The 26,766-nt window shown below is 45.3% G+C and overlaps 2 protein-coding genes across 2 annotated transcripts; both read left to right on the top strand.

Moving 5' to 3' along the window:
- Positions 1–390: 390 nt before the first annotated feature.
- PIGS (phosphatidylinositol glycan anchor biosynthesis class S) lies at positions 391–18,770 on the top strand. Its single transcript, XM_081272964.1, has 12 exons — positions 391–485; positions 760–899; positions 985–1,096; positions 6,758–6,847; positions 7,148–7,239; positions 10,715–10,922; positions 11,198–11,340; positions 13,220–13,334; positions 14,892–15,037; positions 15,614–15,714; positions 16,753–16,963; positions 17,262–18,770. Exons 1-12 carry the CDS (start codon positions 452–454, stop codon positions 17,535–17,537), a joined length of 1,668 nt encoding a protein of 555 aa, XP_081129090.1. The 5' UTR covers positions 391–451; the 3' UTR covers positions 17,538–18,770.
- Positions 18,771–19,473: 703 nt separating this feature from the next.
- UNC119 (unc-119 lipid binding chaperone) lies at positions 19,474–25,124 on the top strand. Its single transcript, XM_081272292.1, has 5 exons — positions 19,474–19,774; positions 23,150–23,263; positions 23,743–23,845; positions 24,007–24,179; positions 24,455–25,124. The coding sequence occupies exons 1-5, from the start codon at positions 19,555–19,557 to the stop codon at positions 24,565–24,567; spliced, it is 723 nt and encodes a 240-aa protein (XP_081128418.1). The 5' UTR covers positions 19,474–19,554; the 3' UTR covers positions 24,568–25,124.
- Positions 25,125–26,766: the final 1,642 nt, after the last annotated feature.

Consider the following 26,766-nt stretch of genomic DNA (forward strand, 5'->3'; position numbering starts at 1 on the left):
CTTTTTTTTTTTTTTAAAGACAAGTTCTCCCCAAATTGTCCAGACTGTCCTCAATTTGGCGATCCTCCTAGCCTCTGCCTCCTGAGAGGCTGGGATTACCTGCGAGCACCACCGCACCCTGCTGCCCAGCTGGTATTTAACGAATCGAGTTGGCTCCATTAATCCTTGGGATTTAAGAGTGTGTTCTACTAGGCAGCAGGGAGATTTGTCTTCAACAGCGTACCGCTCCCACACCGCCCCTTCGGCGTGGGCATTACCTTTCAAACGCCCAGCGCCGCTCCACTCGGATTCGGCCCACTCCCAGCCGGCTTTCCCCAGCGAGCGTCGTACTGCCGCTAACGATTGGCGGTGATTGCCAATCGTAGTGGTCCCGCCCCTTGTTGCGAGATTTCCGATTGGGGGAGGCTTACGATGCTCCGCCCCTCGGCGGCCCGAGCAGCCGGAAACGAGCATGGCGGCCTCAGGGGCCGCGGCCACCGATCTAGGTGCGATGGGCTTCAGACGGGGCTGCGGCTCCAGGATTGCGAGGGAGGGATGCAGGGGTGGGTACTGAAGTATGCAAGAGTACTGCAGGGGGTGGGTTGAGAGTGGCTTCAGACGGGGTCCCTTCAGACCGGCGAGGGCCCTTAGCACTGGCATCTCCGAACGCGGGCGGAGAGAGGCCCTTGAGGACCGATTGTCCCTGCTCCTCCGCGACAGCGGTGGAGCTAGTAGCCGAGCCTGTTTCGCGCCCCTCAGTCTGTCCCCCTGTGCCTGCAGAGGTGATCCGGGGCAAGCGCGCCGCCCTTTTCTTCGCAGCGGTGGCCATCGTGTTGGGGCTACCGCTCTGGTGGAAGACCACGGAGACGTACCGGGCTCCGTTGCCTTACTCCCAGATCAGTGGGCTGAATGCCCTGCAGGTGAGACTTGGGTGGGGGAATACCCGGGAACAGCCCACCGGCAAGGCGGAGACTCAGTCGAAGTCCCTGATGCTTCTTCCTGCAGCTCCGGCTCATGGTGCCCATCACTGTAGTGTTTACCCGTGATTCAGTGCCCCTGGATGACCAGGAGAAGTTACCCTTTACTGTTGTGCACGAGAGAGAGATCCCTCTGAAATGTGAGTTCCTGGGGGATCAGTGTGGGCGTCCTATAACCTATTAAAAGATACCGCTGAATGAACAAGTGTGTTTGGTTTGAAAAAAAAATTGACCTGAAATTCAGTGTTTGTCTTGAAGGCAGCAATTTATTCATAAGTTATGCTATCTAATCAGAAGCAATCATTGCCCATCAGAGTAGAGGGTAGGAAGTGGGATGTAATGGAAAGGAGTGCAGTGTTTGAAATTAAATTGCATATATATACAAGTCCTGTTCAGTTTTACATTAAACATTTTTTTTTTAAACCGAGGGGCTCTCAAACACAGAGCCACATCCCTAGCCCTTTCTTTATATTTTATTTAGAGATAGAGTCTTGCTGAATTGCTTAGGGCCTCACTAAGTTGCTGAGGCTGGCTTTGAACTCGTGATCCTCTTGTCAGCCTCCTGAGCCACTGGGATTATAGGAGTACACCATGCACCTGGCCACATTAAACACTTTACTGATATTATGAACTTTTTGGTTACCAGGAACTAGGAGATAAATAAGAAATTGATAACGCCTTCAAAAATTTCATACTCAGGTAGGGGAGAAATAACACATAGGTAAAAGAAATTACTATAGAATATACAAGGAAAAGGGATTGCCCTTTAGAAAAAGCATTTAACTGGGAGGAAAGAGAAAGTTTTGAGTGATATAATTTTTTTAAATTTATTTTTTAGTTGTAGTTGGACATAATACCGTTATCTTATTTATTTCTTTTTATGGGTGCTGAGGATCGAACCCAGGGCCTCGCACCCAGGGTCTCAACCCAGGATCTCACACGTGCTAGGCAATTGCTCTACTGCCGAGCAACAACCTCAGCCCTTGAGTGATATAATTTTTTAAGTTATGTTTTTAAAGGATATGTAGGAATACAAGTTAAATGAGACAGGGAGAGAAAATTCCAGAAAATGAATAGCATGAGCCAGTAATGGGGTTAAGTAATATTATTCATTTCTCACTGTGTGCCAGAAACTAGGTGAAATACTTTATACTTGTTGCTTCATTGAATCATTTTCTGACATTTGTAATCTCTATTTTATAAATGAAGAATCAGAGAGTTTAACTTGTTCAAGATCACACAGCTAGTAAGAGGTGGAATTAGGGTTGAATCCAGGCCTGATTCTTTAAGCTTTTAACCAACAAATTATACTTTTTTCTTTTTTTTGAATTTTTTAATATTTATTTTCTAGTTTTCGGTGAACACAACATCTTTGTATGTGGTGCTAGGGATCGAACCAGGGCCGCACGCATGCCAGTCGAGTGCGCTACCGCTTGAGCCACATCCCCAGCCCCTATACTTTTTTCTGTGTAAAACCATGGAAGGGTAAATCAGTGTGTTGGAGATCTATGAGCAGATTTTTAAAAAATTTTTATTTAAAAAATTTGTTTTAGTTGTTGGTGGACCTTGATTTTATTTATTTATCTGTGATGCTAAAAATTGAACCCAGTGCCTCACACATGCTAGGTAAGCGCTGTACTGCTGAGCCACATCCCCAGCCCCCTATTAGCAGTTTTACCTTACTGGTATATGAAGTGAAACATGGAATGACTAGAGAGAGATAGGAGAGAGATAGGTTATGTCTGGACTGTGATGTGCCTGTGTGCCATTTACTTTCTAGCTCTTCAACTTTGGTTTGGACATTAAAAACAAAACAAAACAAAAAAAACCCTCATATTTTGTGTGTGTATGGTACTGGGGACTGAGCCCAAAGCAAAACAGGAAAAGATCAATTTTAAAAAAATAAATAAAATATGTTAAATGTTGTTAGAAGAAAAACAGCAGAAGCCGGGCCTGGTGGCATATGCCTCTAATTGCAGTGACTAGGGAGGCTGAGGCAGAATAATTGCAAGTTTGAGGCCAACCTCAACGACTTAGTGAGACCCTGTCTCAAAATAAAAAAAATAAAAAGGGCTGACAGTTGTTCAATGATTGAGCACCTCTGGGTTCAATCCCTAATAAAGAAGGAGAAAAATGAAGAGGGGTTGGGGTTATGGCTCAGTGGCAGAGCCCTTGCCTAGCACATGTGAGGCACTCAGCACCACATATAAATAAATAAAATAAGTCATTCAGTCCTTAGCCCCACATAACAAATAAAATAAAGGCATTCAGTCCGTCTGCAACTACAAAAAAAAAAAAAAAGAAAAGAAAAACACGACAAGATGAAAGGGAGGTGTTCTTAGGGAATGGGAGGTGATCACAGTTTTAGATGGAGTGGCCAAGGAAGGCCTCATTGTAAAGAGTTGAGGGAATAAACAATGCACATACCTGGGGAAAGAGCATCTTGACAGAGGGAAAAGCAAGTCTAAGGTCCCTAAAGTAGGAGCAGGTGAGGTACCTTTCAGAAACATTGAGATTTCAATGTGACTGGATTGATGTGAAGAAGGGAGAGAAAAAGGAAATGAAATAAAACCGGGGCAAGCTGAGTGCATACCTGTAATCCCAGCGGCTCAGGAGGCTGAGGCAGGAGGATGGCAAGTTCAAAGCCAGCCTCAGCAACAGTGAGGCCCTGTCTCTAAATAAAATACAAAAAAGGACTGGGGATGTGGCTCAGTGTAGTGCCACTGAGTTTAATTCCTGGTACCTGCTCCCCCCAAAAAACAAAAAAAAAACAAAAAAACAAAACAGGGCAGTAGAGGGGGCCAAATCATGCAGGGCCTGGTAGATCATGGTTAGAGTGTTGGCTTTCATTCCAGATGAAAAGAGAAACCATTATCCAACCAGTTTAGCAATAATTCCTTAATATCACCTAATTCTCAAGTCTATATTCAGATTTCCCCAGTTATCTCAAAGGTATCCATTCACATCTGGTTTATTCTAACCAAGATCAACACACTGTATTTGGTTTTTATGTTTTCTTTTTTTTCATAGTTGTGGGGATCCAACTCAGGGCCTCATGCATACTAGGCAAGCACTCTAACACTGAGCCATATCCCCAGCCTCAATACATTACATTTGGTTATGTCTCTTTTGTACCCTTTACTAGTATTGGCTCCCCTCTAACCCACCCCCATAGACTTCTTTTCATACCATTGATTTATTGGAAATTAAGTATTTGCTTAATAGATCTCATCCAGGATTTGGCAAATCACTGCCACAATTTTATGTAATTTATTCTTCTAGTATCCTTTTTTTTTTTTAAGGGTGGAGAAAACCATTTTATTTTATTTTTTTTAAGAGAGAGAGAGAGAGAGAATTTTTTTTAAGTATTTTCATTTTATTATTATTATTTTTTTTAATACTTATTTTTCAGTTCTCGGCAGACACAACATCTTTGTATGTGGTGCTGAGGATCGAACCCGGGCCGCACGCATGCCAGGCGAGCGCGCTACCGCTTGAGCCACATCCCCAGCCCAAGAGAGAATTTTTAATATTTATTTTTTTTTTTTAGTTTTCGGTGGACACAACATCTTTGTTTGTATATGGTGCTGAGGATCAAACCCGGGCCGCATGCATGCCAGGCGAGTGCACTACTGCTTGAGCCACATCCCCAGCCTCTAGTATCCTTATTTCTTGTAAACTAGTGGTTAGATCTAGAGATTTAATTAGAGCCAGATTCAGTTTTTTAGGCAAGGATACTTTATAGATGACATGACATACTTCCTGTTATATCTTAAAACATGTAATAGCTGGTTATACAAAATGGATATGTTTTATGACATGTTTTATGACATGTAATGGCTGGTTATCCATTTTGGGTGATGTAGAAGTATGTAAGTGAGTTCAGGTATTTTCAGTTTAATCTCTGTATTTTAGACTTCCCCATATACTTGATGATTTTAGCATCCATTTGTTGCTGAAATTGATTTCATTACCAGGTGCCAAATGGTGTTCTCCGCCCCCCCCCCCCATTTCTAGCATTTATTCTGCATGTTGCCTAGAATTCTTGTATAAAGAGGAATTTTCCCAGTAAATTTTAGGTTCAGTTTGTCAAGTTTCAGGTGGCAAAGAAATCTCTTTGGGATTACTTTATATGTATAGAATAATTTGGGGAGAATTGACAGTCTTACAACATTTTATCTTTCCATCTAGGTATTTCCTGGATATTTTCTTTTTTTTTTAACCATACGATTTATTTTTATTATTTTTTTAGTCATACATGACAGCAGAATGTATTTTGACATATAATACATACATGGAATGTACATACATCAATCATATTGTCTATTCTATTCTGCTGCCCTTCCTATCCCTCCTACTCCTCCCCTCCTCTCCCATCCTTTCTCTCTATCCAATCTAATGTGACACACTTTTTTTTTTCTTTTTCTCATCACAATATCATATATGTATTCTGTATAACAATGAGGTTCTCCTTCCATCTTTTTCCTGGGTATTTTCATTGTTATTATTAATAATTTTCATTGTTATTACAATTGGGATTTTTATTTTTAAAAAAGGTTTACTTTCTAATTGGATCTTGCTGGTATTTATATAGCTATTGATTCTTATATATTCTTGTGTCTAGTCATCTTACGGAACTGTTATTATTTGTTTTTGGTTTTTCTTCGTTTGTTTTGCTACCGGGGATTGAACCTAGGGGTACTTAACCACTGAGCCACATCCTCAGTCCTTTTTATTTTTTTATTTTGAGACAGGCTCTCACTAAGTTGGCCTTGAACTTTACAATCCTCTTGTCTCAGCCTCCCTCATTGCTGGGATTACAGGTGTGTGCCACCATGCCCTGCTGTTACTAATTCTAATAGATTTTTCCCCCTGTACTGGGGACTGAACCTAGGGCCTAATGCATACCAGACACATGCTCTGCCACTGAGCTACATCCCCAATTCTTTAAAACTTTTTTTTTTTTTAATTTTGCTACAGGGTGCAGCTAAGCTTGCCCAGGCTGGTCTCAAACTTAAAGTCTTCCTGCCTCAGCCTCCCTAGTTGCTAGGATTACAGTCATGCCACTACCATGCCTGGCTCTTCCTTTTAAATATTTAGAAGTTTTCTCTTTTTTCACTGAATACATTGGTCAGCACCTTCTGAAAGAACAGTGCTGGATAAAATAAGAATAATGAATATAGCAGGCATCCTTGTTTTATTATTAACTTTAATGGAATTGCATTTAGTGTTTTGTCATTAAGCACATGTTTTGATTTTTATCAGGGCCATTTATTGAATTTAATTATTTGGGGACCAGGGTTAGAATGACCATGTGGGTTTTCTTCTTTCACCTATAGATGTTAATGAATATCAAAATGGCACCCCAGTGGGAAGATATTTTTTTTTAAAAGGGAGAGTGAGAGAGGGAGAGAGAGAGAGAGAGAGAATTTTAATATTTATTTTTTTAGTTATCGGCGGACACAACAGCTTTGTTTGTATGTGGTGCGAGGATCGAACCCAGGCCGCACACATGCCAGGCGAGCGCGCTACCTCTTGAGCCACATCCCCAGCCCAAGTGGGAAGATATTTCAGACTGAAAGAGCAGTGTGTGCACAGGCAGCAGCAAGAGCTGGGGCAGAAGGGAAAAGCAGGATGTCATGTGTTCACTTTCATCGGTGCAGAAAAAATTAGAGTTGGCTATAGCTGCCTAGTGTTTGGTGTTTCTCTGCAAACAACCATCTTGCTATCCTCAGATGCTGGATAGTATTAGGTCTGGGAAAGTGGGCCTGTCCTCATCATGCTACTTCCTTTCCCTCTAGACAAAATGAAGATCAAATGTCGTTTCCAGAAGGCCTATCGAAGGGCATTGGACCATGAGGAAGAGGCCCTGTCACTGGACAATGTGAAAGGTAGCGGAAGGGGTAATCACACCATTTTGACAAAAAGCCCTCTTGTTTCCTTCTGGTCTTTTTAAATGTATGATTTCTATGATTTGTCTTACCTTCAAAGCCACTTTGGGAAAGCAGGGAATGAAGTACCTTGAGTTTTATCCTGGCCTAATGAGGACCAGAGTCCTGGACTTGGTTTACCTATTGTGTCTTGGTACTGTATCAGCTGACTGAGAATAGAGGGTGGCCTAGGCACTCTGTTGGGGCTGGGGGAAGCTGGAATGGCATTGCTTGTTGTGTAACACTTGCTTCCATCCCCAGAGGCAGAAGCCATGTTAGCTGAGCAGAAGGAGCAATCAGAAGGTTCCCTGACTGTGTTTGTGATCTCTGAACACTCCTTACTTCTTCCCCAGGTAGGTAAGCAGAGCAGCTGAGGCCTGGCCTTTTCCCTTTAGCTCATTCTCTTAGGTCATCCCTTTTTGTTTGTTTGTTTGTTTCTCTAGGTGGTCATTGAATCCAGGGGCACTTTATCATTTGAGCTACACTCCCAGACCAATTAATTGATTGGTTGATTGAGATAGGGTCTCTAAGTTGCTGGCCCAAACTTGGATCCTCCTGCCTCAGCTTCTTGAATTGCTAGGATTACAGACATGTGCTACTATGCCAAGCTTAGTTATGTTCTTCTAGTAATGTTGTCTAATTTCCCGTTTGCTACAGAGAACTTTCCTCATCTTTTTTTTTTTTAATGTTTTGTTTTGTTTTTTTTAAGAGAGAGAGACAGAGAGATATTAATATTTATCTTTTTTAGCTTTTGGCGGACACAACATCTTTGTTGGTATGTGGTGCTGAGGATCGAACCCAGGCCGCACGCATGCCAGGCGAACGCGCTACCGCTTGAGCCACATCCCGAGCCCCATCCTCATCTTTTAAAAAAGAATGCCAGTAGAGCCAGATTTGGTAATCCATGCTTGTAATCCCAGCAGTTTGGGAGACAGGAGGATCGTAAATTGAAAGCCAGTCTCAGCAACTTTAGCAAGGCCCTGTCTCAAAAATTAAAAGTTGGTTGGGGATGTGGGTCAGTGGTTAAGCAATCCTGGGTTCAATCCCTGGTATCAAAAAAAAAAAAAAAAAGTTGGGTGTGGAGGTTCATGCCTACATATAATCCTGGCTACTCTAGAGGCTGAGACAGGAGGGTTGCAAGTTCAATGTCAGCCTGGGCAATTTAGGGACCTTGTCTCAAAAAATGAAAATGGCTTGGCTGAGGGTGCTGGAAATGTAGCTTAGTGGTGGAGTGCTTGTCTAGCATGCATGATGCCCTGGGCTTAATTCCTAGCAATGCCAAAAGAAAAAAGAAAAAAAAAAAATACCAATGAATATTTATTCATTAACTTTAGGTCTTTCTAAATCCAAGAATTATATGTGGTGTAAGTGCTATTGGCCATATTAAATGGACAGAAATTGAGCTGGTATGGTGGCATGCACCTGTAATCCCAGGGGCTTGGGAGGCTAAGTCAGGAGCAAGGCCATCTTCTGCAATTTAGGGAGACTCTCAGCAACCTATCAAGATCCTATGTCAAAAAATAAACAGGAATGGGGATGATGTGGTTCAGTGGTAAAGGGCCCCTGGGTTCAATACCCAGTACCAAAAACATAAAAAATAAATAAATAAAAACGTAAAATGAACAGAAATCAGTGGGATTAAAATGAATTTTTTTTGTAGGGGGGCTGGGGTTGTGGCTCAGGGGTACATGTGCCTAGCACATGCGAGGCCTTGGGTTCAACCTCAGTACCACATAAAAATAAAATAAATAAAGTAAAGGTATTGTGTCCAACTACAACTAAAAAAAAAAAAAAAGAAAGAAAGAAATTTTTTTGGCGGGGGGTGGGGGGTTGTACTGGGGATTGAATTTAGGGGCACTCAACCACTAAGCCACATCTCCAGCCCTATTTTGTATTTTATTTAGAGACAGAGTCTCACTGGGTTGCTTAGGGCCTCACTTTTTGTTGAGGCTGGCTTTGAATTCATGATCCTCCTGTCTCAGCCTCCTGAATCACTGGGATTACAGGTGTGCGCCTAAAAAGAATTTTTTTAAAAATTTACTGGAGAGTTGATGGTGTAGCTTAATGGTAGAGTTTTCGTAGCATGTGCATGCCCCTAGATTGCATCCCTAGCACCTAACAAAACCACAAAACCCCAAAACCAACCAAAAAGAATTATCTGGTTTGAATAGATTGTAATGGTAATATAAGTGATTGATTGACCTTTTCACATTAGAAGCAGAAAAATGCAGGGAACTATTTTCTTTTTGAATTTATAATGAAATATTTAAGTCTTATAAAAAGATGAAAGAAAATTTTTATGAGGCTATATAAACCCATTCCCAAGTTTGTGAACTTCAGGATAGTTGGAGCCTGTGATCTCCGTTTCCTTTCAGCCCCAGGTGCTCATATTTATGTATCTCTTATTCCTTTTCTTTAGAGTTCAATCACATGTCTATAAACAATATATTTAATTTTACCTATTTTTGAATTTATATAAATGGTATAATACAATTCTTTTGCAACTTTAATTTTTTTGTTTTTGGTACTGGGGATTGAACCCAGGGATACTTAACTGCTAAACCACATCCCTAGCCCTATTTATTTATTTATTTATTATTTTTAATAGTAGTTGGACACAATACCTTTATTTTATTTATTATTTATTATCATGTGGTGCTGAGGATCGAACCCAAGGCCTTGCATGTGCTAGGCACACACTCTACCACTGAGCCACAACCCCAGCCCCTATTTATTATTATTATTATTATTTTTAAATAACTTATTTTTTAGTTATAGGTAGACACAATATTTTATTTTTATGTGGTGCTGAGGATTGAACCTCATGCATGCTAGGCGAGTGCTGTACCTCTGAGACACAACCCCAACCCCTTATTTTTTGAGACAGGGTCTCACCAAGTTGCTTTGAGCTTCACTAAATTGCTGAGGCTGGCCTTGAACTTGTGATCCTCCTGCCTCAGCCTCCTGAACCACTGGGATTATAGATGTGTGCCACCACGCCTGGCTTCAACTTTAATTTTGTTCAACATTCATGTTTGGGAGACTCATCTGTGATAATTCATACATTTGTATCTGTATTTCATTATATAAACATAAACATAATTTATTCTATTGCTACTATTGAATTATTTGAATTATTTCCAGTTTTTCACTATAGATAAAATGCTGTCGTGAACATTCTTGCATTTGCTTCTTTGCCATGTGCTCTTCGCATAAATCACATTTTCCAGTTGTTTTTTAATTATTATTTTCCTGTTCAGCATGCCATCTCTTAGTTTCCAGTTCACCATTTTATCTTTAACTTTATTTTATTTATTTATTTATATGTGGTGCTGAGGATCAAACCCAGTGCCTTGCACATGCTAGGCAAGCGATCTACTGCTGAGCCACAACCCCAGCCTCAGCTGCTAAAGATTTTTTTTTTTTTAATATTTTTATTTTTTAGTTCTCAGCGGACACAACATCTTTGTTGGTATGTGGTATTGAGGATCGAACCCGGGCCGCACGCATGCCAGGCGAGCGCGCTACCGCTTGAGCCACATCCCCAGCCCTGCTAAAAATTTTTTTAAAAAATTTTTTTCTCTTTATTTTTTTTGCCACTTAGGATTTGGATGCTGCCTGGACTTCTACCTATTGGGAAAGACAAGGGAATAAAAATATAGGAGAACACATATATATGGCTCAGATCAGAAAAACTTAGTTGATAACTCACCATGACTACAGAGAGAGGAGTAGCAAAAGGCCAGGTTCTCTAAGTCAGGAGCCAGACTACCTTTCTGTTTTCTTCACTGATCTGTGAGCATTCTGTCCCTTTCTTACTCCTCACAGGACATGATGAGCTACATCGGACCTGAGAGGACAGCACTTGTGCGGGGGATAATGCACCGGGAAGCCTTTAACATCATTGGCCGCCGCATAATCCAGATAGCCCAGGCCATGTCCTTGACTGAGGATGTACTTGCTGCTGCTCTGGCTGACCACCTCCCGGAGGACAAGTGGAGCTCTGATAAGAGACGTCCTCTCAAGTCCAGTTTGGGTAGGGCACCAGGCTTTACCATAGGAAGGGAGAGGAAATGAATTATGTGGTGGAGGAGGGAAATCTGCATGCAAACTCATTATTCTTTTCTTTCTCTCTTCTCAATTTGTTCTTAGAGCACTCAGTGTTCCTTATTTGGTCTTACTCTCCCTTTGGTTCCACGATGGAAATTAGCCCCATTCAAGGAGAAACAAGTTCAGCTTAGTCAGGGGTATAGGCTGTCCCTTCTCCTTTATCCACAGGAAATTCTGATTTTTTGACTCCTGTTTCTGTAGGCTATGAGATCACCTTCAGTTTACTCAATCCAGACCCCAAGTCCCATGATGTCTACTGGGACATTGAAAGGGCTGTCCGACGCTATGTGCAGCCCTTCCTGAATGTCCTTAGTGCTGTTGGCAACTTCTCTGTGGATTCTCAGGTGAGACTGGGAGTGAATTGAGTTTCTTTCGAAGTCCATACATATTTAGTGTTTACAAAATACATCTGTACTTTCATCTCTTCAAGCTTGCTGATTCTCTGGCAATTTCCATGTATATGTATGCATGCCAGTGCCCTAAGGACAGGAACTGAGGCGTTAGTGTGTGTGTATCTGCCTGTCCCTTTAAGGAAGGTTCTTGTGTCTTTTTTTTTTTTTTTTAATATTTTTAATTGTTGATGGACCTTTATTTTATTTATTTATAAATGATGCTGAGAATCAAACGCAGTGCCTCACCTTTGCTATACAAATGCTCTACCACTGAGCTATAACCCCAGCCCCTCTGGTGTCTTTATTTTGCCTCCTTGGTGTCCAGCTTAGGGTTCCATTGATATTAACCAACCAATTTCTTTTTTTTTTTTTTTTTAATATCTTTATTTATTTTCATGTGGTGCTGAGGATCAAACCCAGAGCCTCACACGTGCAAGGTGGGCGCTCTACCACTGAGCTACAGCCCCAGCCCCACCAACCAATTTCTTTATGATTCCCTCTAGAACTCTATTCAAGGGAGTGTCTAGATGTTAATGCTGTCAGCCATTCTTAAGGAATTTATTTAAAAAAATAAAAAGCTTCCTGAACTATGGAAACCTAGTAACAATAAAGATGGAAAAAATGTAGCTTTCTATATCATACTATGTTCTTGTTGGGAAAAGATGGGAGATTTTTTTTTTTTCCTACTGGGGATTGAACTCAGGGGCACTCAACTGCTGAGCCACATCCCCAGCCCTATTTTGTGTTTTATTTAGAGACAGGGTCTCACTGAGTTGCTTAGCGCCTCGCCATTGCTGAGGCTGGCTTTGAACTTGTGATTCTCCTGTCTCAGCCTTCTGAGCCAGTGGATTACAGGCATGTGCCACTGCACCCGGCCTCCCAGCCCTTTTTTATCTTTTATTTTGAGACATGGTTTCACTAGGTGGCTTTGGGCCTTGCTTTCTGGACTTCAACTTGTTGATCCTTCTGCCTCAGCCTCCCAAGTCACTGAGATCACAGGGGTACACCACTATGCCCAGCACCTAGGATAAAATTTAATATACTGAATATGGGCTTTGAAAACCATACATTTTATAAGATTTCCTAGCAGCCTGAACAAATAAATAAAGAACAATAATAATTCAGTATCTACAAGGTCAAATCAAGCAGTTATTCAGAAACAATCATTCCTACTACTGACACTGGATAAACAATTCTCCCATCTTGGCCAGGCAAAATAGGACCGGGGATGTGGCTCAGTGGTCGAGTGCCCCTGAGTTCAATCCCCAGTACCACCCTCCCCCGCTTTATTCTTGGCTTTGTTATTTGTTTCCTGTTCCTTATTTTCTCTAAACCCTGATCTCTCTCTCTCTCTCTCTCTCTCTCTCTCTCTCTCTCTCTCTCTCTTTCTTTTTTTTCTTTTTTTGGTACTGGAGATTGAACCCAGGGGCACTTTACCACTGAGCTATGTCCCCATCCCTTTTTATTTTTTATTTTGAGACAGGGCCCTGCTAAGTTGCTGGGGCTGGCTTTGAACTTGGCAATCTTCCTGCCGCAGTCTCCCAAGTCTCTGGGACTACAGGCATGCACAATCATGCCTGGCTGTCTCTTATGTTTTGCCTTGTCCTAACTGTATCTCTTTAGAACACCTCAAATCTTTTTTGGGACAAAGGAGGTCACAAATCAATGTTTTTTTTTTTTTTTTTTTTTTTTTTTTTTTTTTTTTTGGTACTAAGGATTGAACCCAGGGCTTTGTGCATATGAGGCAAGCACTCTACCAACTCAGCTATATCCCCAACCCAGGCCATAAATCAATTTTTAAAAAATAATCTCTTCCTTCTTTGTTCTACAGATCCTTTACTATGCGATGTTGGGGGTAAATCCCCGTTTTGACCCAGCCTCATCCAGCTACTACTTGGCCATGAATAGCCTCCCCCATGTCATAAACCCAGTGGAGTCCCGTCTAGGTGAGCTCCTGAGGACAAGGGTCTTTCTGCCAGGCCAGGGAGAGACCCTGAAGGCGTAGCCTGTGGTTGGAGGCAGGTTGTATATAGTGATGGTTGCCAGGTTGGGTTGGTCTGAGGAGAACTAGGGAGATTTAGTCTCCTTTTTCCATGATGCTCTTTGACATCTCCATCTATTTTTTTTTTTTTTTTTTTTTGATACTGGAGATTTAACTCAGGAGTTCTCAACCATTGAGCCACATCCCCAGCCCTTTTAATTTTTTTTTTAATTTTGAGACAGGGCCTCGCTAAGTTGCTGAGGCTGTCTTTGAACTTGTGATTATCCTGCCTCATCTTCCTGAGCTGCTGGGATTTCAGGTGTGTGCCAGTGTGCCTGGCTGACATCTCTTTCTTTAACCCAAAATCACTTATTAATCATGACTCCCAGCACTTTTAACAAAAGGATATGTTGGGTCTCCCTCCTTAAAAGCTATCTAGAGTAAGATACAGTCACACATCTAGGAAAGGCAGAAGTCCATGAAGGCAGAATTTGAATAGACAGTTCTGATTGAGGTGGAAGATCCTTGAAGTTAGCATTATGGTTTTTCATTTTGTGGGTGGATCCTAGGAAGAGCAAGTGTGGCTAAGATCTGTAATACAAGCAGACCAAAGTAATTATATCATTAATTATGAAGTTCAAGCACCACTGGTAGGCCAGCATGCGTAGATCACGGCATGTGAGACCTGAGCAAATTGCTCTTCTATTCATTCATTTTTTTTTTTTTTTGAATACTGGGATTGAACTCATGAGTACTCAACCACTGAGTCACATCCCCATCCCTAATTTGTATTTTATTAGAGGCAAGGTCTCACTGAGTTGCTTAGCGCCTTGCTGTTGCTAAGGCTGACTTTGAACTTGTGATCCTTCTGCCTCAGCCTCCCAAGCCACTGGGATTACAGGCATGTGGTCCATTTGTTCTTTTATCATTTAGCAAACTCTGGCTGAGGGATTGCTTTGTGATATTGCTGAGTACAGAAATGGAAGGGCAGTTCAGGCAAAAGAGAACTCTGAGCTTAGATATAGAAAAGTAAGAGAGCATAGATAGATATTCAGGGAGTAGTTCATTGTGGGTGAATGTGAATGAGTGACCAAAGATGAAGGTGACAGGTGCCAGATTATAAATGACCATATTAAGGAATTTAAACTTCAACCTGGTATGGATAGCTAGTGAATGAAGGATATTAGGGAGCTGACACAGGTCACATTTATAACTGTGAGTAAAACTAGCTATAGTAACAAAGTGCATTGTGACAGTGACCAAGAAAGCTGTCTAGACAATCAAGGGGGGCTTCCTCAAGAAGAGGAGATTCCAGGGGCATTTTGGGGCTAAGGATTGTGTTGTGTCTCAGGAGTTCAGAGGTCCTTTACATAGAAACCCAGGACTGGAGAATGTCTTAGTGATTACCAGTCAGAGAAACTGAGTCCCATAGTGAGTGACCATCAAGGTAGAGGCTGACCTAGAACTAAGTTCTAGGTTCAATGTGTTTTGGTATCTTAACTCTTCTTTTCTTTTTCCACAGGATCGAGTGCTACCTCCCTGTACCCTGTGCTCAACTTTCTACTCTATGTGCCTGAGCTTGCTCACTCCCCCCTATATATTCAGGACAAGGATGGGGCTCCAGTGGCCACCAACGCCTTCCATAGTCCCCGCTGGGGTGGCATTATGGTAATAGTTGCACTATGCAGACCCCAGAGCCGAAGTTTCAGGAATGGACAGATGTTCCCTGAAACTGTTCCTTTGGTTTTCCTCTGTGGTCCTTTATGGCCCACCCTATTGGGGAGGGGCAGGTACCAAGGACATGAGAGTGCTGTGTGCTCATGCCCCTCCTCTGCCAGCCCTTCTGTTTCTTTTTTCTGTTGGTATTTTCTGTACTGTGACCCTTTTGTATTTACCAGATTGCACTTAGGACTATACTCTGGGCTCATCTTAGGTCTTGGCTCTCTCTGGAGGAGTCTTGCAAAGTTAGGAATCTTATCTCCCCTGTTAGACTGGGAGCTTCTCACGAATTGCAACTGTAAAGTGGTATAAAATTTTTTTATCTTATAGGACTTTTGGGAGGGTAGTTGAGGTAAGTTACTTAAAATTCCTATAGTAGGTACTCAAATATTAGCTTTCCCCTGGGTTTGTAGCTTCCATAGAGCAGAGCATATGCCTTCCTTTTCTCTTATAGCCTCCAGTGTGCCAAAGGCAGAGCTGTACACAGTTTGGTGTGTCGTGGCAACCTTATTCTCCCTCTTTCAGGTGTATAATGTTGACCCCAAAGCCTATAATTCCTCGGAGCTGCCAGTAAGAGTTGAGGTGGACATGGTACGAGTGATGGAGGTGTTCCTGTCTCAGTTGCGGTGAGATCCCAGTTGATCCACTTCGGGGTCTGTCTACCAAGAGGGGCCATAGTTCTTTTGGCTGTAGAAAGGTGTTGCAGAGTAAAATGAAATCTCACTTGCTGGGGATACTTTGGCTGTGCCTACAGCTCCAGGGAAAACAAGAAAGGTTTCCAAGGACTGTGTCATCCTTCTAAGGAGGACTAGTGGCTGATAAAACCTGTTTTCAGAAAAACAGACTCATGGAAGTCATGTGTGACTAGGGGTGTGACTAGGAATGTTTAAGAAAATAACTGTGGCTGGGCATAATGTTGATGCTTGAAATCTAAGCTATTTGGGAGGCTGAGGCAGGAGGATCAGAAGTTTTTTAAATTAATTTATTTTTTTGGTACTAGGGATTGAACTCAGGGATGCTTAACCACTGAGCCACATCCCTAGCCCCACCCCACCCCCTTTTTAAAAAATTTTATTTAGGGACAGGGTCTCAATGAGGTGCTAAGTCCCTTACTAAGTTGCTGAGGCTGGCTTTGAACTTGTGATCCTCCTGCCTCAGCCTCCCAACTCTCTGGGATTATAGGCATCTGAGAGACTTATCAAGACCCTGTCTCAAAAATAAAATAAGAAGAACTAGGAGTATAGCTCAGGGGTAAAGCACCTCTGGGTTCAATCCCTAGTACCAAAAAAAAAAAAAAGGTGATTCTGGATCATATCTTAACTAAGTCCCACTGTCCCCATTTGTGCATAGAGAGAATAGAGAGGAAATATTAAACCAAGTTGATATTATCAGAAATATTTTAGCTGTGGAACGTTTTTCAAACAAGATCTTGGAAGTCCATTATAGAAACCAGTAAAATATGGAAACACTCTGGTTGAAGCCAGGTTTGGGGCTCTGGATTGCTTCATTCTTACCAAGAACCATAGAACACCCCTATGCTGCTCACCCTCCACATCCCTTAAACTTCCTAGGATAATTGAAAATCACTAGCCTAGGACAGATCTTCTAGGATTTTTTAGTCATTGTCTCCCACCTTCTGACCTCTTGCTTTGTTGTTCCTACAGTCTGCTTTTTGGGATTGCTCAGCCCCAGGTACCTCCAAAATGCCTGCTTTCAGGACCTAAGAGTGAAGGACTAATGACCTGGGAACTCGATCGGCTGCTTTGGGCTCGGTCAGTGGAGAATTTGGCCACAGCCACCACCACTCTCACCTCTCTGGCCCAGCTTCTTGGCAAGATTGGCAACATTGTCATTAAGGATGATGTGGCATCTGAGGTAAGTGGGGAAGGGATGGATTCTGTGGCCTAGAGTTGGGCAAGGTGTGTGGGGCATGCATCTTTAAATGCCCCAGGTTTTCCTTTAGATGGACATGCCAGGAGTCTAGATAAGAATGAAGGAAGATTTCAGGTTGATTCTCAGAAAATAAATCATAACTTTTTTAGGCTGGCCTCCGTGTATCCTGGGTGAGCTATAGGCAACCCCCTTGGTAGATGAAAGGTACAGCAAGGCCCAGCCAGCACCCTGTACGCCAAGCCAGAACTTATTGGTAACCCCCATCTTCTCCCCTCCCTAGGTATACAAGGCTGTAGCTGCAGTCCAGAAGGCAGCAGAGGAGTTGGCCTCTGGGCACCTGTCATCTGCCTTCGTTGCCAGTCAAGAAGCTGTGACATCTTCTGAGCGTGCCTTTTTTGATCCTTCACTCCTCCACCTCCTTTATTTCCCTGATGATCAGAAATTTGCCATCTACATCCCACTCTTCCTCCCTATGGCCGTGCCCATCCTCCTGTCACTGGTTAAGATTTTCCTGGAAGCCCACAAATCCTGGAAAAAGCCTGAGAAGATAGACTGAGTGGGGCAGTATCTCAGTAGAAAGCCTGCTTTTATGGCCAAGGTGAGAGGTATTAGATTGAGAGGCACATAACTGGGGCCTACTGGGGACAACTTACGTATCTCCAGTCTCCTCCATTGGCTCTCCAGCTGCTGAAGTACAACACTTCAAGTTGTGTTAATCTTTTCTTCCTTTCCCATTCCTCTGGTTCAGATTGTCACCGCCAGGAACCTCAAAAGGTACCTCTTTTCTGGCTTGAACTTGACAGCCCCTGAGTGTCTCCCTTTGGGGCAGGGATACCTTGCCCTTCTGGCCTATTAACCTGGCACATCCTTGCATTGAAAGGGAGCACTAGGGGGAAGTCCTAGGTTGGATTGTAGCCTCCTCCCCTCTACATTTCTCCATAACCCATGGGGGGAGATCACTTCTAGGATCTTTTCCCTTACTCCCCTTCCTCCTGGTTGGCTTCACTTGTTGGGTGCAGCCTGAGTCTAGGAGGCAGCAGCTCAGGACCTGGTGGTATGGCAGAGGTTCCCTTTACCCTCTCAGAGAGGCACTGTGGTATAGTGGCGGAAGTTCTAGGCTTGGATTCCAAATGCCTGGATTCAAATCCTTGCTTCTGCACTAAACTAGCTAGGGAGCTTTGGATAAGCTACTCAGTCTCTCTGAGCCTCACTTTTTCATTTGTCAATAGCATTGATGATACCTCCCTCAAAAGGTGGTTCTATTGATAAATGTTATAAACATGTAAAACTGTATGGCATAGGCTTTTTAAAAAAAATTATCAGTTGTTGTTGTTGTTTCTTTTTTTAATGGTGGGATTTAACCCAGGGGCACTTTGCCACTGAGCTACATCCCTAACCCTTTTAAATTTTTGAGACAGGGTTTTGCTAAGTTTAGGGCATCATTAAGTTTCTGAGGCTGGCCTCAAACTTGCAATCATCCTGTCTCAGCCTTCTGAGTCACTGGGATTACAGGAGTGCACCACAGCACCTGGAATATCAAGTTCTTTTTTTTTTTTTTGTCTTTTTGGTACCGGGGATTGAACTCAGGGGCACTTGACCACTGAGCCACATCCCCACATCTCTTTTATTTAGAGACAGGGCCTCACTGAGTTGCTTAGTGCCTCGCCATTGCTGAGGCTGGCTTTGAACTTGTGATTCTCCTGTCTCAGCCTCCACTAGGATTATAGGCGTGTGCCACTACGCCCGGCTGCATATCAGGTTCTTAATAAACATTGGTTGAATATGAACTGAAATTATATGGAGTATGAGCATGATTTTCATTCATGTGTAAATAACTTTTCTGCGTTTACAGTTCTATCTTGTTCCTCTGTCCTGAGGAACTCTAGTGTAGTTGGGCACCTGGGCTGTGGTCCCTCTGCATGTCCTGGGTTCCTAAGGCTGTTAGCATCTGCTTTTGGGGTTTCTAGGAGAGAATGCTGGTATCAGTGAAAGCTCTGGGATACTAATTCATTCATGAATAAGTCAAAGAAAGAGAATGTGCAAGGAGCACTATGCTAGTGCTGGGATATTACAAAGAACAAAGTTGATAGGATCTTTCACAGTTGATCTTTCATGGAGAAGAGCCAGTGAACAAATAAAAGTAATTTCACATAATGCATTAGTGGGAAAAGCTAATTAGAGACGGGGGTTAAGTATTTTAGAGGGGGTGGGTGTAATGAAGGTTGAACAGTTTGAGGCTTGAGCAGAGATTAAAAGAGAAGCCATCAGGCCAAGAGGATCCCCAAGGCTTGAATCCAGCGAGTAAGAGGAGTTAGGCAGGATCCTTTACGTTGGCGGGGAGTATCCAACCACGACGTAAGAAGAGTGGAAGCCCTACACCCTGGCCCTGGGCCCGCTGCCTTTCAGCCTGAGTGGACCCGGCAGAAGGCGGGGTCGGAGCAGGACCCACCCCGGGGGCGGGACGGCACCTGGGGCCCGGCCGGGGGCGGGGCTGCGGACGCTCCCCCTTCCCCAGGCTCCAGCCGGCTCAGGCAGTGGCGGCGGCAGCAGGCTAGCCGCGGCCCCGCGAGGCCATGAAGGTGAAGAAGGGCGGAGGTGGGAATGGAACGGGACCGGAGCCTGCTCCAGGAGCCTCGGGCACGAGCGTGGAACCCACGCCGGAGCCGCAGGCGGAATCCGAATCTGGGTCCGAGTCGGAGCCGGAGGCAGGCCCGGGGCCCAGGTCGGGGCCGCTGCCCGGAAAGCAGCCCATCGCGCCGGAGGACGTGCTGGGGCTACAGCGCATCACCGGCGGTGAGCACCGGCGAGGGAGCGCCGCCCGCGGGCGGGAGGGGGCCCGCGCGGCGCGTGGAGCTCGGGCTCCCGCCCCCTGACCCTCCTTCCCCCTCCGCCCCTCCCCCACCCGTTTCCAGTCTCCTGTGTCCCCTACTCTTAACGACTCTCCCCTCTTCTTCCAAGTCTGGGATCTCCAAGCCCCACTTCCCTTGATTCCCTTGATCTACCTATGCACCCCTCTTCTTGTAGAGGTTTATTTCCACCCCACTCCTTCCTTTTTGAGGGACCCACCCCTTTTCCCATGGTGGAGGTGGGGCGGCAGCTGCAACTCAAACCCTTTCCATGTGGAGTCTTAAGAACCATTTTGGGCCTGTGGGCACTAATGAGGAGGGGGGCTGAGCCCCCACCCTGAAGACTAGGTGGTGACTGAATTAATTAGGAAGTTTTAGACCCTCAAGTCTCCCTGACCATTTATGCCCTCACCCTGGGTCCCCCAGGTGGTCTAGGGCCATTCCCTTACCCTGGAAAGGAACTGAGCAGGAAGCTTCAGTGTGTTGGCTAAGGGCTCTGTCCTGGAGTGAGTTAATGCCCCCTCAAATCTAGACTAGGGCCTGTCCTCAGGGGCTCTGTCGTCAAGAGATGCCTAGTCTCCACTGTGAGTTTCTGGACTGGACTGCCTGGGTTGGAGTCCCAGCTTTGCTACATAATGGGCTGTGTGACTTTGGACATGTAACTTCATTTCTCTGGGCATGTATTTTCATCTGTAAAATGGGGATGACACCTCCATCATAAGGTTATTGTGAAAATAAAATAAGTCCTCTGATTTTCTACAGTGGCATGTTATGCATGCTCTGTAAATAGGGTTCTTTTATCAGTATTATGGGGGGTGGGGTTTGTCACAGGACTGCTGCCTGGAGGCACACAACTGGGTATTCAGGGCAGAGGCAAGGGTCACCATAGACAGGGAACAAAGACTCAAAAACCTCATGACAGAGGCTTGACTAGCCTTGAAGAATGGGAGATATTTAGCAAGATGGTGGCCTCCACCTTGGCATCATTTACCCAGTAACCTGCCCTGGCTCCCTTTGTGAGAACACCCTTGAGTCCTCTCTCCATTGGGATGCGGATATAGCCCAGGGCTCCCACATGAAGCAATGGAGAGAACCATGATGGCAAGCCAGAGCCTGTGCTTTTGGGTCCCTGGGGTCTCCTTCCTTTTCTGAGCTAGGCTGCAGCCATTCTTTTCTTGGCTGGGCCCCCAAATGGCTGAGCACCCTTGCATAAGCAGGCATCAGTGGACCAGGCTGATGTTGGAGTCATTGGGCTGCAATTTGCAACAGTAGCATTTAGGATTCAGTTTAGCTCTGGGGATGGAGGTCAAACTGACCTGCCTGAGTTCTGGATAATTTGAGGGGTTTACTTTGAAATCAAAGGAGGCTTCCAGGTGAAGTTACAACATGTGTTTCCTAACTTGGAGAAAATTCATACTCCTTAGAGATGTGGCATCTGTGGGGAAAGAGTAGGGGTGCAGGCTTTGTTGGAACCCTTTCCTGTGTGGGATCTGAGAGCAGGAAGCTAAGCTTCTCTACCCTAGCACCCCTTGCTTGGGTCTTCTGACCCTAATCGTGTGGATCTGAGGTTTTTTGTTCCTGGATTACTGGGCCCTGAATCCAGCTTAAGAAGCTATTTGTGGCTGAGAGGAAGGGACAGTTGTGTTCTGAGCCCTTAGCCTCTCTCGCCCTCACTCTGGCCCAACCCTGGGCCTTAGGCTTCAGCTTCCCTGGCAGAAGGGAGGGAATGGTTGTGGTATTCTGAGCCATTAGCATCCCTTGTCCTCACTTTCTCCTAAGACAGAAGAGCTGACAGATTGTTTGCAGTTGAAGAGACTGGGGTCAGACTGCAAAAAAAAAAGGGGGGGGGGAGGGAGACCTTGCAGGGAGCCCACAACTAGGGTCCTGCTCCCTTCTTCACCTCATGCCCTGAACCTTTCTTTGGACCAGTGCTTACTTTCTGTGAAAATAAGGGGTGTACAGGATGAAGGAGGAGCTTCCCACTTCCAGTTTCCTTCCTTCCCCTACAATTTGGTAACAGGTAAAGGCTCAGGGCCTTCTCCAAGCTTTATGTAGTTCCTAATGGGTCCCTAGGTGCCAGAGGACAACCAGAAAGCTGTCTAGAGGGGGCTGCCCCAGGTGTGGGAAAGAGACAAACTTCCGACCACAGAGTAATAGGAGATGGCCTAGGATCCTGGAGGGTGACTTCTAGGCCTCTATAGGCTACCAGGGGAGAATGTGGTCTCTGCAGGCTGACGGTACCAGCCTGTACCTCTCTGCCCCTTCCTATTTATTTCCAGGGCCTCCCTAAGCACTTTGTATCCTGCAAGGACAGTGAGGATTAGATCAGGCCCTGTAGATTCCTGAGCTTCCTCAGGCAGGGCCTACCACTGTCCCTGATTTCCCTTCTGGGCCTGAGGACTCCCCTGTCTCCCTTGCACATCCCTGATGCACCTGCCCCACCCTCTTCCTGGCTTAGCCTGTATTTTCTGGGAGCCAGAGAGTACTTTCTCTGTGGGGATGGCTCAGGGCCAAGGCTAGATAGATGACCTTTACGGGGGTCCTTCTGTTTGCTAAAGACTTCCTTCCATTTGGAATTCAACAGAGGATGGGAGGAAAGTTTGGCCCCTTCCCCCAAATATCCTAGGCTCAGGACTGGAGTCAGCAGAGCTTTGGCTAAGCTGCTTAAGGGAGCTGGGCTTGCATAAGCTGCTTATAGGATGAGGTGAGGGTTGGGGATGAGGAGAAACAGGGAAGGGGTTGTGTACCTGCCCCAGCTATACCCATCTCCAAGGAAATCACCTCAAGATCAGCCTTGTCTGACACTCCTAGATTTTGTGCCAAGGGCAGGCACAGAGTGAGAGTGGGAGCACCTTCCAGGGAAGGACTGTGCTCTCCCAAGGCAGAGCTGTGTCACCTCCTTTGAAGTGAGGTTTCCAAAGGCAGGAGTGTATGCTGGAGGATTCTACCAACCTGGAGACCTATGTGGCCCAAAAGCAGCCAGCCTAGCCGAGCAGAGGCTGGAGTAAGGATCCTAAACTCCAGAGTGGGAAACAAAGTATGGAGGGAGATGGTCTTGTCCTCCACTCTTCTCTGCTCTGCCCTTGCCTGTCTCCCAGAGGCTACCCTCAAGGGGGTTTTCATCCACCATTAAATCCCCAGGGCAGAATTACATCCTCTATGCTGTGGGGGCTCCTCTAGAGCAGGGTTTTAATTCACTCCTCCAGAGTGCAGTGACCATAGGGATCAGAGAAGGCAGTAGGAAGTGCAGGATCCCACAAAAGCTCAACTGGCAGCAGAGACTTTTGGGTCCCTTCCTTGCTCAGCTGCGTGTCTCTTCTAGACTACCTGTGCTCCCCTGAGGAGAATATCTACAAGATCGACTTTGTCAGGTTCAAGATCCGGGACATGGACTCAGGCACTGTCCTCTTTGAAATCAAGAAACCTCCCGCCTCAGGTGAGCAGGTTGGTTGGACCACTGACAAAGAGGAGGAGGGAAAATGTGAAGAGTGGGCCATCCGTGGACTTTTAGGACCACAGAGGAGTCAGAGCAGAGCTAGGGTTCAGACCCCAGCATTTTCAGGAGGATTCAGGAATGAGGCCTCTTGTTTTCCCTTCCATCTGTTTCTAGGGGTGGACATCTGAGAACAGTCCTGCCCCTTTAGTTCCTGCCAGCCTGCCCTCTGTAGGTCTCCCTAGGAACTGCAGTCCCAGAGGTCCCCTGCCTGTGTGCATCCTGTGCCTCTGGGAACCTCCATGGAAACTGGTGACTTCCTGACTTAGAACCACTAGGTGCCACCATTTGGCCAAAGTTCTGAGCCCTAAATATGTAACAGATTCTCCTGGGTAGTTGTTTAAAATCCAGATAGACAGGGACCAGGGGTGGAACCTTGGGTGGGTAAGGACCCCACTGAGGCTAACTGGCCTACATTGCAGAGCGGTTGCCCATCAATCGTCGAGACCTGGATCCCAATGCTGGACGCTTTGTCCGCTACCAGTTCACGCCTGCCTTCCTCCGCCTGAGGCAGGTGGGAGCCACGTGAGTCACTGGGCTGGTGAGGGCTGGGAGTGAGGGAGCAAGGGGGAACAGCCTTTCCTGAGTTCTAACTGAGCTCCCTCAGGGGTGCTCTGTCTAGAGTCTGTCCAGCTGGGTGGCTGTCGCCAAGACCAGACTCAGCCCTGCCCCCTTCCCTTGCTCAGGGTTGAGTTCACAGTGGGAGACAAGCCAGTCAACAACTTCCGAATGATTGAGAGGCACTACTTCCGCAACCAGCTACTCAAAAGCTTTGACTTCCATTTTGGCTTCTGCATCCCCAGCAGCAAGAACACATGCGAGCACATCTACGACTTCCCCCCTCTCTCTGAGGAGCTGAGTGCGTGGGCAGAGGGGTGGGAGCTGGGAGAGTAGGGGAGGTATGGGGACTAAGATGGAGAGGGAGGGGTGCTTGTGGACCTGACTCCCTTTTCTCCCATCCTGGGTCACTTTTGTGTCTGGCATTATTCCCATGTCACCTGTAGGGAAACAGGCTCAAAGAGATTGAGGATCTCCCTGAGGTGGTTCAGCTATCCCTGTGCCCCAGTCCTGAAGCCCCTGTAGTGGTGTGGCTCAGGCTCCTGACCTTTTGCCTTGGCTGGGCCTCTCTTGCAGTCAGCGAGATGATCCGTCACCCATATGAGACACAGTCTGACAGCTTCTACTTCGTGGATGACCGGCTGGTGATGCACAATAAAGCAGACTATTCCTACAGTGGGACACCCTGACCCCCCAAACTACCCCCTAGTCCAGGAGGCCCTGAGCTGTGACTCTCCAGCATCACCTCTCAACTCTAGATCCTCTGCATGGGGAGTGCTCCAGGAAGAACCCTCGACCCCAAGTCAGTGTTGAGAGAAAGGGTCACTGGTGTCCCCAGGCCAAGACCCTGAAGCCCATGGGTTCTGGCACATGGGGAGGGGTAGTAGTGGGGCTGTTTACCTTCATTTCCAGAAGGGCCTCCTACAAGAGGAGCAGCCAGGACTCCCAGACAGTCTAGCTCGGCCCTCTTGGGCCCAAGTTTCAGAATAGTGTCCCCTGCTCCAGGCTGCGACTAGGTCAGGGAAAGGATCTATTCTCTGTTCCCTACCTGCCACTTGCAGGCCATTTTGAGTTGTAAATTCTCGATGATCTACAGTGGGTCTGGGCCCTAGCCCCAGTCCCAGCCTCTTCCATCAGGGGCCAAGGCACTGCCTAAGCTATGGGAGGGACTGGCCCAGATTGCAGCCTGTGGTAGGAGCTGGACCAATTGTATATAGTTTTCAATAAACTTTTTTCCTTTTCTGTTCTCTGGTGTAGCTAGCCTGTGTGAGCAAAGGCAGGGGGTGGGCTAAGGTATGGGCAGGCAGTAATGTGCCCAGGACTAAAAATCTCTCCACCTCTGAGTGCCCTCTGACCCCCACCACCACACCCCCAGTCCCCTGGTCCCCTAATTCTCTGAAACCTGACATCATGTTCAGCATCTAGAATCAGCAGATAGGACAGGATGGATCTCACTTTGCATTCCCAGTATGGCCATATTAATTAAAGTTCTTTTTCTGCTTTCACCATTATCTTTTCTGTTTGGTGCTTGAATGGCCAGACCTGGTTTGTTCAGATCCCTGGAGTTAGGCCTATGGCATAGGACTCCAGTAATAAAGGTATATTAAATGATATTTTAAAAGGACTGAACATACGTGAGTGCTGGTGAAAATGTGAAACAGCTGGAACTTTCTATCCTGTGGTAAGAATGTAAAGTAGTGACCACTTGGGCAAACAGCTCAGCAGTTTTGCAGGATCCACATGTTCCATTCATAGACATCACTCAGGAGAACCACAGGTGTCTGCTGGAATACTCATACAGTATGTTCTTGGCAACTGTGATGATGGCTAAAATATGCATACATACCACATAAATAGATAGGTAAATAGATACACAAATTTTTTAAAATATCCATACAAAGAAATATTTAGCACTAGAAAGAAGAAACTACTGATAATGCCACCTGGGGGAAACTAAAAATATTCCAAAGGAAGCTGAGCAAAAATATACATTAATGTATGAGTCTATTTAAATAAAATCTGATGCACACCTGCAATCCTAGTGATTCAGGAGGCTGAGGCAGAAGGATTGCAAGTTCATGGCCAGCCTCAGCAAATTAATGAGGTCCTAAGCAGCTTACTGAGATCCTATTGCAATAATGTAGCTCCATGGTAAAGCACCCCTGGGTTCAATTCCCAGTACAAAGAGAAAAAAATTTCAGAAAATACAAACTATTCTGAGTGAGAGAAAGCAGATCAGCAGTTGCCTGGGGACAGGGAGGCAGTGAAAAGAGGAGGAGGAAACCTCTAAGGGGTGATGGGCACATTCATTACCTTGGTTATGTTGATGGTTCCTCAGGATACAACTTAAATGTGTGCAATTTATCAAAAATCAATTATACCTCAATAAGGCTTTGGGGAAAAAATCATATAAATTGAAACAAAAGAACAAGGGACTAGAACTAAGAAATGGTTCTAAATAGGATAAAGCAAAACAAAGACATCTCTGAATAACAAAAGATACGTGTAGGGGCTGGGGATATAGCTCAGTTGGTAGAGTGTTTGCCTTGCATGCACAAGGCCCTGGGTTCTAATCCCCAACGTGTGTGTGTGTGTGTGTGTGTGTGTGTGTGTGTGTGTAGGTAGTTAGCTATCGATGAGAAGAAATGAGAGAAGGAAAAGGGCCAGAGAGAGGAGTAGATGATTGGTCATTGACCCAGAGCTGCTCATCTTCAGCCACATTCCAGAAAGAGACACAGCACTGTCTCTCACAGATTTATGGCACACATCATGTTCCCAAGATCACACATGTGTCCACAATCTGCTCCCAGTGTTAGCTGACTCTTACATGACATTCCACCAGCAGCACTAGGCCAGAAAGGGTGAAGTGACCCAAGTACACAGTACAT

The sequence above is a fragment of the Spermophilus citellus genome (assembly GCF_964194105.1).
Source record: "Spermophilus citellus genome assembly, chromosome: 17".
Classification (NCBI taxonomy): Eukaryota; Metazoa; Chordata; class Mammalia; order Rodentia; family Sciuridae; genus Spermophilus; species Spermophilus citellus.